At 32.4% G+C, this 12,978-nt stretch overlaps 1 protein-coding gene across 1 annotated transcript in view; it reads left to right on the top strand.

Moving 5' to 3' along the window:
* Positions 1–12,978, top strand: part of LOC128162982 (parathyroid hormone 2 receptor-like) — a 51,670-nt gene that overhangs the window by 19,751 nt on the left and 18,941 nt on the right. Inside the window, exons 4-13 of the mRNA XM_052826433.1 lie at positions 4,866–4,969; positions 5,294–5,402; positions 7,741–7,860; positions 8,370–8,500; positions 9,161–9,255; positions 9,714–9,882; positions 10,592–10,748; positions 11,416–11,476; positions 11,729–11,798; positions 12,329–12,420. Coding sequence (XP_052682393.1) covers positions 4,895–4,969; positions 5,294–5,402; positions 7,741–7,860; positions 8,370–8,500; positions 9,161–9,255; positions 9,714–9,882; positions 10,592–10,748; positions 11,416–11,476; positions 11,729–11,798; positions 12,329–12,420 — 1,079 coding nt within the window. The 5' untranslated portion in view covers positions 4,866–4,894. The remainder of the gene's footprint in view (positions 1–4,865; positions 4,970–5,293; positions 5,403–7,740; positions 7,861–8,369; positions 8,501–9,160; positions 9,256–9,713; positions 9,883–10,591; positions 10,749–11,415; positions 11,477–11,728; positions 11,799–12,328; positions 12,421–12,978) is intronic.

The raw sequence follows: 12,978 nt of genomic DNA, 5'->3' as shown, positions 1-12,978 counted from the left end.
ATTTCATAACAGATGAAGCATTTTGGTAACAGCTATTATATTGTAATAAACTAGAGCAGAGCTCGTGGCAAAGCCCCGAGTAGGTCTTCCGTTGTTGCTGCGAGTTGAAAATATATGTTACGATTATAATGACTATACTTTCAGTTCTGCTTTTGTTATAAAAATGTGTTGTAATTGAAAGTCTGTATATAAAACGTGTTTTGAAAAAAGAAAGAAAGAAAATATTTTAGGAAAACTATTTGTCGAGCAGAGTTTATGTAATCGTTTCAAACATTGTTTAAAAAATGAGATCATGTTTAATGGCGAGTTAAATTTTCAAAGGGTAGCAAGCATTGTTATAAACATTAAACAGTATGTACTCATGATTCATGTCAGGAATTGTATTTCTTTTTTAAACTGAACTCGCCTACAAAACACGTAAACTTTTCTCAAAGATAACTTCTATATTAAAATATTTCTAAATTTTAGAAGACTATGTGCAAGTTTAGAATTGCGTGCTGACAAAATTTACAGACCCTAAAACGTACTACTACACCAAAAAAGCGTGCGGCCAACGTGCGAGAAACGTTTCGTGTAAACCTTTTAGAGTTTCATGTAAACCGTTTAGCGTTTCGGGCAAAGTGTGTAAATCGTTTCGAGCAAAGCGTGCGAGAACCGTTTGAAACGTTCATCAGATTTCATTCGGAACTCTCTGACAAGTTAATTGTTTCAAAATGGCGCGCGTGTTTTACATTACTTTAACAAAATTGAACGAATTTTTAACAAACAAAAGAAAGGTATATGTATTAAAAGACGACTAGTTACAGAGTACATGTATATTTAACGTTTTCATGCGATGTTTCAGTACTGAAACAATATTAAAATTCGCTATACATAAAAAATATTAAATACAGTTAGCGAAACATGATTTCTATTGGAACAAACCTAAATCAACTTTAACTTGCACGATCATGTTTTGATAAGCATGTATTTTTATTATCTATTTACATCGATAACTCTTACTGAGACCATTCGGCTGTGTACAAGCAGCACACATAACCTCGGACATCGGGCGAGACCTGCACCTGGCTGAACCTGTCAATCAAACTCTGTGTATTTGTTTTCATTGGATGGTCAGGCGTCTCTCTTTTGTCAAAAGCCAATGGAAAATTAATGAATTCAAGGTAATCGGAATCAGAATTTGATAAAGCACACAATTTAAAAGATAGAAAATTTATTAATTATTTGAACAAAATTAAATGTAAACATTGAAAGGAAATAAAAAAAATTAATTATTATGGGAATCTATACGCATGGTACTCAATTCAAATAGATTATATTATGATTTTATTATTTTATGTAGTAAAATCACCCTTCCAACTGTTACTCAATTACATAACAATTGATGACCTGGGGCTATAAATGTTCTGGGCTGTGTGCGCGGAAGCGGCACAAGATTCTCGATCGCATGCGCCAATTGAATCAACACAGACTGGCCGAATAAACAAAGGGGTGGGAAAGTGAAACAAAATGTTACACATAAGAAGAAACCACCAAAAATGTTTTTCGACAGATCTTGATATCTTTTCTCCAATTAAAAAAAAATCCAGCGCGAGCACCTGTCAGCGGGGCGGGAGGAGTGGGGGGGGGGGGGGGGGGCAGCAATGAGTTCGCTTCCACAATGAAACTACAGAAGTGATTAATATGTGACCGATAGAATCTAATCTAAAGTTGTTTAAACTCATGTGAATATTTTCTAAAATAATCATCGAATGCCTCAATTCAGGGCATTCCTTTATCGTGCTAGCACCTACCGCAAACATGTAACATGGAACTTTGATTATAATTTGATTTGATTTTTAAACTACCTTGTACGCTATCGTATAAATCAATGCTTAATCAACTGTAAAAGTAAAATAACTTTATCTTAAACCAATATAATAGTTGAAAACATAATAAAATAAAGTTGTGTCCGTGCAAAATATGAAACATAAACGCGTCATAAGGTACATGTAGAAGAACACGAACCGACCGCGGATCACTTAACCACTCGCGCCGGATCTCCTCAGCCATGTGCGAGGGATGATCATTATTTAAAGGTTTAATATTTGAGGGGGGTGGGGTGGGGGGTGTTGATTTAAAACATTAATTGTACAGTTTTTAAAGTAGTTTACATAAACCAACCAACCATTAGTTTATGTCTAACGATTTTTCCGATATGGAGTAACATCGTTCATTAATATTCATTTACACTCAAATATTTAATTAAATATATACAAGTAGGACAAACCTTTATAACATAAAATTAAAACAGTTCTTGTATATACGGCTATATTAACTCAAACACGTTCATATGCATGCAAGTGTAAGTCGCGGTGTGCGAATCTTGTGTATTAAATAACCGCTTACCGCTAGGTAATGCAGCCGTGGCTGATCTCCTCGGCCGTGGGCGAAGGATAGATTACGTAAAGGTACAACGCACAGAAACGCACAGCTCAGAACCAAGGAAGATTTGAAAAGTTTGCAGTATAATGACCTTACTCTATCAAATAGAAGTTCTTTATTTTAAACTAAAAACCCACAATTGATCTATGTCTATTATTGCTTTAGAGAATGACATTGCTTTTATTAATTAAATGAACTACATGTATTTCTTACTTGACATCCAATCGTTTAATCCACAAAAGATTTTGTGTAATCAAAACTAAAACAATTCTTGAGTTCGCGGCTAAATAAATTCATATATGAGAGACGCAACTCTCGTGTATTAGATAACCACTGACCGCTAGGTAGTCCAGCCGCGACCACGGTGACCGACTTTCTCGGCCGCGGGCGAGGGAGAGCTTACGTAATGGTACACACACAGCTCTGATTCAAGGTAGATTTTGAATGCATGATGTTTATATTAAAAAGGTAATGCATATATTTTTTCATTCCATATTTTGTGTTTTACTAGAAAAGAAAAAGAATGTTTTGTTTTCCAATTCCCGTTTTTAAGGATTGTGCACTATAAGAACTTAACAACGACTTAAACTCCTAAAAAAAAAGCATGTATTCTAAAAAAAAAAATTCTTATGAATTAATGCCTCCTGTATAAACCAGCATACTTTCTGCGGTAACTTCATGCCAGTTGTACGCACAAAGTCTTTCGTTAACTTGTCAAATAAAAACAGGTACATGCTAACATGTAAAGCTTTTTACACTCATACTACACAAACCACTTACAAAATAACATTGAAACGACCTTCATGAGATCCCAACAAACAACTTTTCCAGCGACAGCCATATCAAAATCCTAACCGTTTTTGAGTTATTAAGCAAAATTTTTTAGGGGCCATTGGCCCTTAATTTAAGGGACCAGCCCCTTTTTATTGGTGTCAAATGAAAGCCCTTGTTATTTTGCACAACTTTTATTCTACATGTCTTTACAAAATTTTTTTCGTTCAAAAGATATAAAGGAAAACATGTCTAAATTTTTGCACTTTTTTGAATCCTGTTTTTTGACCCCCTACCTTTTCCTAAATAAAAAACGTAATCTAAAAACATAAACAGATGTGCACAACTACAATGTCTCTGTTATTCAAATTCGTTGGATTCCCATTCCCTGCTATCATAGTCTCGGAGCCTTTGTCTGGAAACAAAAGGCCCTAAAAAAATTTAAAAGGGGAATAACTCTTTAACGGAAAGGGAATTCTACATTTTATGAATTGCTTAAGATAGTGTTTTGTAAAGTACATTAGCCCTGAAAATTTGAGCAAAAACCGTTAAGAAATGAGCAAGATATGAAGCCTCAAAGTTCGCGTCTAGGAAACAAAAAAAAAAAAGAACTAGAGCAAAGCTCGTTGCAAAGCAACGAGTGGGTCTTCCGTTAATGTCGGAAGTAAAGCTGGAAGTTCCTGTAAGAAGCAGAGCTCTTAAACCAACAACAAGAGTAACTAAAAAAAAAGATGAAAAAAAATCGAATTATTCCTGGTACGACTTAACAAACCCGAATGATATTAAGTACGATTTAACAAAAACATTTTTGATTTCAAGAACGACTTAACAAAAAAATCCGAATGTTTTTAAGCACGACTTAACAATTATTTTTGGTACGAATTAATTTTACTTTTAACATTACGCTATTTTTTAAACCAAGGACGCGGAATCAAAATTTCCGGAAAATCAATTTTCAAACCCTGATATCTCTGTAATGCATTGTTTGATTTTCAAACGCATTTCAGATTTGAATTCACCATGGCAAGTTCTAAAAGACTATAGTATTGTCTTATTTTGTTCCAAAAAATGAAAATTTCTAAAAATTGGAACTGCTTCCGGTTTTGACCAAAATTGATGAACAAAATTTTAAACCCCCCAGTACATTATAGAATTGATACATCTATCATCAGTAAAAATTTCAAAACGATATCTTTAAAGTTAAGGGAGATTTCTTCCGGACAAAATCACTTTTTTTAAATTTAAGAATGGCCGCCAAATTTGAACGGAAGTGACTTAAATGCTGAAACTTTAACATCTTTGAGGCACGGTAACTTTACAAAAGCTCTGAAAATTTCATTGAAATCGGATGAAAACTTTTTGAGATATAAAGCCGAGAAGGAGTCAGAAAAAAAATAAAAAATAAAAAAATAATAAAAAGAAACCGAAGAAAAACAAGAGGGTCTTCCGTTGGAAACGGAAGACCCTAAAAATAAGAATAATCTTAATTTTTTTCCCGCACAATAATAGAAAGGTCTTCCGTTGGAAACGGAAGACCTTAATAACTTTAAAATTTTACGTTACTTTACGTGAAATTTATAATTATACAAATACATTCGGCATGAGCTTTAGATATATTTAATTTTTAGAATTATTTGTTGTTTTATTTTTATTTTCATCTTTTTAATTAGCTCCTCCCGTGACCCCTTTAGAACCTCACATGAACCCCAACATGCCTGCATGCCGTCCCGGATTCTTCATCCTCCTAGTTCTACTTTTACCCGGAGCTCAAGGGGTACGCTTAAGGGAAATCGAAATTCTTATCCTACAGTTAAACGTGATCATGGGCAGAAAATTAGAACTGTATAGTAAACAAATGAAAATACAAATGTAAAAATCAGATAAAACACATCACTGTAAACAAATATTACGGGTCTTCTCTAAAATAAAAAAAGAATAGACCAGAAATTTAACTGACATTTCTCCAAACACCTCTCGAAAAAATAAAATGCTCGAATATGTCTTGACATGATACCGAGCCTGTGTCGTGGCGATTGATTATGTACAGTTACTACAATTGTACTGCTTTGAGTACTAATTATTTCTTTGTGTCTTTCAGAATATAGTGCTGGTGTCCTTAGAAGAACAGACAAGATTGCTAAATGAAGCCCTCCACAAATGCGTGCTCTATATCTTGGACTCCGAGGCAAAGAGTAGTTCTCAGAACGGTGAGTTCTTGAAAATAAAATGTAGTTAATCTTAAATTGCAGGGGATTGTTGCTTTATATCTTTGAGAACACTTCGAATAATGTTACCTTTAAACCTTTTAAATACTATACGTACAAATATACATGCATTAGCGGTGCACCCATCGAAGCAAAGCGAACTTAGAACCATTTTAACAATAGCTTGGACTTTGAGTAGTTGTGTTAAACAGCAATGTGACGTAGGCCTGTCTATTACAGTGTCGGCCACTCAGCCATGGCTCTTTGAAATCAACAAGATTTGTCTGGCTTTTGAGCTAAGACTACGCAATCGGTACATATTGCGCTTGCAACCGCGTCATTTTTAACTTGTTTTGACGCAAGAATTAGATAACTACGTCCTACTGAAAGTCCAAGGTCTTGTTAAAATGGTTCTATCTTGTGAGCTGCATTCGAATCCCCATGGGACCTTTAATTTTTTTACTTCATTTTTGTTTCGATACTCATTTTCCCCTTCTCTATTTAATGGTTACCGATTTTGTAATACTTTGATTTACACATTTTTTATGTTGAATTTCAAGAGATTTTCTTACAGTGTATATAATTAGAAATGCATATTAGGAGTGATTACTATGGTCATTATCTTAACTAACTATTTCAGTTTCTTATATAGAAGTAGGCAATCAATCTATTAAATTCATCTTGGTTTATTAATTTAACATCGGGTGCAAACTATAGTAAACCTAATTTATATTTTCATACAAGTAATTTTCGGTGTTTAATTTTCTTTCGTCCTTTACTCATACTATACGCATCGTATCAACTGATTTAATTTGAATAAGAAGCAGTGAGTTTCAAAAAAAAATAATTAAGATCAAGAAAAAATTATGAAGGATATACATGTACATAATGATAAAGAAGAAAATCCATCTAATGCAAAAAACGGGTTTAATCTTCAAAGACTTAATCCTTCTCTTGTTTTCCAGTTTTCTACATGTATCATTCTATTGATCATTGAGACTCATTAAAAGAAATCAAAGCAACCTTTCCACACAAGATTTCCAATTTTTTCTCCAATTAAGCAGAATATTAAGAAGTTCCATTGTGGGTTCAATCATTTGAAATTCACAAGACTCGAACGGATCGGACATTCGCTCTTTTTATTTCATTTTTGATTGAATCTGAGATCAAAGAATATCAGTCTCTATATTTATAAGCAAGAGAGCAAGCGTTAATGACTTCAAGATCTAGACAGTCATTTTATTCTGGTTCATTTGGGATAATATCGAGATTATTAGGAACTGAACATGCGTCAAGTCTATTCGTAATATACCATTACGGAAAGAAAGTGAACTGATTTTGAAAGGGTGACAATTAAATTCAATTCAGTTATTCACTGAATACCAAATATCAAAATGGTTAATGGGTTACAATTTAACCGATAATAAACAATATAACGTACATACAATTAAATACAATATAACTGATAATATGCAATTATACACTATTACTTACATACAATCAAATACAATATAACCGATAATATTCAACTACATGTATACAATATATACACCACATAATCTCCAAACTGTTTTCTTTACGTACATGCGTACATACCTACATGTATATTACAAAATTGATTAAAAGAAATTATAGGGTTTCTTTTGGCAATACTATATTTGAATATGGAACTCAGAAAATGTTTGTGATTTAGGGGATGATTGCATTGGATTTTTCTTTATTTTCTGTATTTACTTTACAGTAATTTAACCTTGAACGAATATAATTCATGTTGTCTTATAAGTTCCACCTTTCACAGTGCTGATTGAAAAAAAGTTCTTTTGCTTACATCTTTGATGATTCGTAAAAAGTCTTCTTTTACATTGTATAGAAACCAGTTACGATTTGACAAAATTTAACTATAGCAATCTGAAATGATTCGTGAAAACTTACTATAACAGCGGTAACAATTCTTATATGTATTATAACTGAACCATAGAAATCTGTCATGCTTCTAAAAACTTAAGTTTTCAGTCAAGATTCGTCAAAACTTAACTTAAGCAATCAGTACATTGTAACGATTCTTAGATTAAACTTAAATGAACAATCAGTAATGATTCTGAAAACTTCACCATGGCAATCTGCCATGTTTTCAAAAACTTAACGATAACAGTGTGTAATAATTCTTTAAACTTAACTCTATAATATCATTATGCTATTATACTTCTTGACAATCTATAATATCTGGCGTGCCATTTTACCATAACAATCTGTAATGGCTTGGCAAAATATTTCCATAGCACTGATTGTATTCATAGCCCTCAGAATCTTAAATGACCGAATCATTTTACTGTACTTGCAGTATCAGAGGGGTCGTATTGTCCTGCCACATGGGACTCCTTGGCTTGTTGGCCGCAGACCAAGGCCGGGGAAACAGCCGTCATATCTTGCCCGAATTATCTCAACCAGTTCGACTCTGCAGGTATATATATGCATGTAAACTACATTCAGACTTGTTCTAGCCGTCATCTTTTTTTTGACAGGGTGATTTCTCCAACCTTTCCCTCCTTTGAAAAGGGGAGGTTTCCGAATTAATATATGTACTTTGAATTGATGAGACTTGACGGTAAACAAATATTTTCATACTTTCATCTTCGAAATTTAATGAATTTAATAAATATCTCAGCAGCGAAAAATCTAATAACATTTTGTTGAAAATTTGATTAAACTCTACAGCAAATACATGGAATTTTGTCAATAAGCTCTTCTTTGTGTAAAGGAAGAAAGTATACCACAAACTGGTCATTACCGTTCTTACTCTATAAAATGGCTATAGGTTTAAAACACAATCCAATGCATGAACACAAAGACATCATTTTATGCAATAAGGTCATTAGACATGATTTCTAATTTGACAATTGTTTAAGACTCTTGACTTTTACGACTACAAAAAGTTGTATACTTTATCATCTTTTTTTCTTTTACATGTAGCCAAAGCCTATAGAAACTGTACCGGAAACGGAACATGGCTTTTCATACCGGAACTGAATTCAACATGGTCCGACTACCGCGCATGCGTCATAATCAATCCCGGAATCACAGTTGTGCCCAAACTTATAGAGGTACGAAACATTTCATTCGACCATACATGTACACTAGATATGGGATTGTTAGTGAGATGGAACTATTATAAAACAGATGTACTGTTTATATTTATTATCATTTAGGCCACTTTGTTGGAAATAAATAAAATATTGAGATTATCAAATGAATGTAGTTTATCTGATAAATTTATATAAATAGTAAATCAGATGGTTTATCTGACAGATACAAACATTATTTATTTAAATAGTAAAACAGATGTTTGATAAATGTATTATCAAGTCTACATTTTATTTATCAAATCATAGATCTTATATTCATTAGTACATGTACAGTCGTATATGTACTCTTGTGTATGTAAATAATATATCTATTTGTTTGATTCTAAAGTGCAGTGGTATGCGCACCATTGGCCTTATTTTAATAATAAATGATATCATTTAAAATATTTTTTTTTTTTACAAAATTTACCCAAAAAAACAATGGTTTTCTGTTGTTTTAATTTAAAATGGGTGGAAAATTTAGCTTGTTTTCGTCAAAATTTCAATCAATCTCTTTTCATATGCTAAAAAGTTGTTCCATTGATGTACTGTGAAATCATTTCCTTCCAAGGTTCAGTTAAAGCCCTGTATGATCGAAACTTACCTAAAGTAAATTCTCTTTTATTTTTTCTCTGTTAGGATCACATGCCGTCCATTACCCTTATGTACAACATTGGATACGGGGTGTCGCTAGTGTCGTTGCTCCTGGCAACCGTCATTATGCTAATGTTCAGGTACGACCCCATCAGTGGCTCTTTTATGAAAGAAACAATTTGAAGATATTTAACATTTCATAAATTCTTCTGTCTTAATTAAACCGAAACTTTCAAATATTGAAAACCAAGGTAGTCGTATCCTTCGAACTAATGAATCGTTATGAAACACGCTCTCTCTCTCTCTCTCTCTCTCTCTCTCTCTCTCTCTCTCTCTCTCTCTCTCTCTCTCTCTCTCTCTCTCTCTCTCTCTCTCAAAAATCCTCTTACATGTATATGCCTTCTGTATATCTCTCGTTTGAGTTTTTTTTAGTATGGGTTTATGGGTTTAAAAAAAATCCGAACAATTTTAAATTTGATACCATTTTATTTTCTGTATATTTTAGATTATTATAGCATCGTTAAATTTTTGTGCATAAGCAATATCCTCTGTCATAAACTCTGAAGTACTACATAACTTGTTGTTTGTCTTGAAACAGAAAACTTCGTTGCCCTCGGACGACTATCCACATCAACCTATTTGCATCTTTTATGATTAGAGCCTCGTTCTCATTCATGAAGGAAAATTTATTGGTCAGTGGAGTAGGTTTCCCAATTGACGTCACAGAATCATCCAATGGATTGGTGGAATTCAAAAGTGAAGGATCTGTAAGCTCTCTTTTCGATTTATTCTCTATAAATATCAATTACAACCTTTTATTTAACATTAGAGTGGGATAATTGAATTGATTTTCTTTTCCTGAAGAACCTGGACTTCTTATAAACGCCTACATACGATGTCTGACAAAACAGAAGCACGACTTTAATTCCTTTAATATGGGGAAACGTTTTTCTTACAAAATCATGTGGCGGAATGTAAACATTTGACTATTTTTAAAGAAGTTTTTAAATCTGACAGAACGATAACCGGAGTCAGGATTTTATTTCTAAAAAAAATACAGAAGAAGCAATTTTGAATACATTATACTTTGTGTTTTAATGTACATGTGGCAGGTGTAATATATATTTTGATAGGGGACAATACCGCTACATTTACATTGGCACAACACATTTCTTACATGTAAACTGTCGTAACAATAATCACCTTTGAAAAAAAAAAAAAAAAAAAAAAAAAAAAAAAAAAAAAAAAAAAACTCAGAACAGAGTAGAGTCTGGTAGAAAAAAAAATCAAGATAGGTCATATGAAGGAAACATGGCCGATGGTATACATATTTTATACTTTAATATGATCAGGTGTTTCGATAACATAATATCTTTAAATAGAGACTAATACTTTAATCACGATAAATATTTGCCTTAATGTTAGTAGTTTGTATAAATCGCATTTGTTTTAAATTAGTTTCTCCTTCTTTTCCAGCATTGGGAATGCAAATTTTTCTTCACGATGTTCTACTATTTTCTTGGCGCCAATTACATGTGGATCTTAGTAGAAGGCTTGTACTTACACATGTTGGTTTCCGTGGCGATCTTCTCGGAGAACAGTGGCGTCAAATGGCTGGTCTTGTTTGGGTGGGGTATGTTCATGTTACAATATACATTTTTACTCTTAATTTTGATTGAATAATAATACTTTTAATTGAGATTAACGTGTTTTCAGTTGCATGTTTGTAAAAGGAATATATAACAAACGTAAGAATTTAACTAAAAATAAAATGTACGTGAATTTCAAATGAAAGTGTTCGTCTTTAGGTTATATTGTATACAGGGTTATTTTCGCCCTGTGTAATTTTCGCCTTTCTACATTTGCAAACAATTTCACCCTGTCTTGAATTCGTCCAGACACAGTGTTAAAAGAGAGATATTATGAGACATTAAAGTACGCCCAGTCTTGAATTCGCTCACTGAAAACGAGGGCGAAAGGATAAAAATTAAAACGAGGCGAATATTTCTCTGTTTACAGTATTTCACAAAATGATAACATATAATACAGGTATTATTAATAGCAGTATCGCAGTAAACATTAATATTACTTCTCGTGAATTTTCCCAATGCTCTTTTTTCATTCGAATGTTACGTGAAATTGGTATGTGAAATTCCTGTCAAGCACAATCTATAATTATGGTTTGTGCGTGCCGGAAATACGCCAAACATTTTGATAGATTCTTTGTTTAATAACAGACAAGGTGAGACAGATTCAATGTTGAACGTATTTCAATCAGTTGTTTTATATTTGATATTTAGCCTCTCAGCTTGTGTGTGTTATTCCCTGGGTGATAGTGAGGGCAACATTGGAGGATGTTTTGTAAGTACCATTCCATGCAAATCAATCTATTAGCATGATACTTAAATTTCAACGTAGTACATGTATATGAATCTACTTAAAATTTCTGCATTTTGTACAAATGTTTACAGATTTTATTTTTCGAAGCTCAACATCAAATTTACTTAAATTACAAAATCTGAATTTCTATGATGTCTAATGAATATCAAAGTTTCTGTTAATTTAAAATTCAGTGAATTAAACGTCATTGATTTCATGTTATTTTTGTTTCAGATGTTGGAACACCCATCCAACCTCGGGCTATTTTTGGATATTACGTGGCCCAATTGTGATTTCTGTTGTGGTAAATATATAATATCAATAAAATGAGAAGAACAAAGGTTTCATCATAATTAGCAAGTAAAGTGAATGGATAGTATGACTTTGATTCATTACGTAATTTCAGTGAAAATTAAAATTAAGGTTAGACGCGACTCTTCTTCATTATTTTCTATTTTTATTTTCTATTTTTCCCCATCTGTAAATTTTGAAATTTCCACTACGTAATTCCATAATTCATTTTCGTGGTGGTATAATATTTTTCTATTCAGAAAAGATATAGCTTTAACGTTAAAAATCGCCTGTTAATCAACCCTAAATTTGGGGTATTGACAGGGTTTAATGCAAATAACTAAGGAATACTCTATAGAGGAAATTTATCTAAAACTGAGGAACGTCTCGTGTGTCTTTAACATTCATTACTATATGAAGAAGAGAAATATAAAATTTGATTAAAGGCTACTTCTTTTTAAGGTAACAATTTTTTTTTGGAAACATGCATAGCTAGCATTATCAAGTCAATTTTTTTTAGTAATAATGTCTCATTTTTGACAGGTTAATTTTGTGATTTTCATCAACATTATTAGAATACTCTTCACCAAGCTAAACGCATTTAATGCAAATGAAACGAAGAAATTCAGGTACAAGTAAGTAAAATTTTCCTTATCATTACTGAATTGAATTTTACTAAGAAATGCATGTTTATATGACACCGTAACTATTTTAGGTTGTACATATTCTAAATAATATGCACGATAAATTTATCCCATTTACATGTAGTAAAAAATGATATTCATGGGTGAGAGAGAATAACACTCTTTTGAATAATGATTATCGATTTTTAGACAGTTTGACTACCTGTTTGATTAGACAAATTCCTCTAATTCCAGGTCTTGCTCATTGTGTTGATAAGTACAAAATATATGTTTCATTTTTTTCTAATTTCACAAATAACGTAGTACATTTTGTGTTGTAGAGACAATTTTTATTTCTATTTGACAAATAGTCTCTTTGTAGTCTCTATTTAACTTCACTATTCTAACTTTTACACGTTGTTTCGTGTAGTTGAGTTGTAGAATTGCATGTTCATTTCAAATAAAGGCCAAATTAAGAGGGCTCGATGGACGTGGCCATTTTTACGTTATATTTATCTCCTTTATTTGAAGAACTCTCTATATTTATATAGAAGAATGTTCAAGCTTTAA

The sequence above is a fragment of the Crassostrea angulata genome, chromosome 9, assembly GCF_025612915.1.
Source record: "Crassostrea angulata isolate pt1a10 chromosome 9, ASM2561291v2, whole genome shotgun sequence".
NCBI lineage: Eukaryota > Metazoa > Mollusca > Bivalvia > Ostreida > Ostreidae > Magallana > Magallana angulata.
The sequence above is the reverse complement of the archived record's forward strand: the minus strand, read 5'-3'. Positions and strand labels throughout refer to the sequence as shown.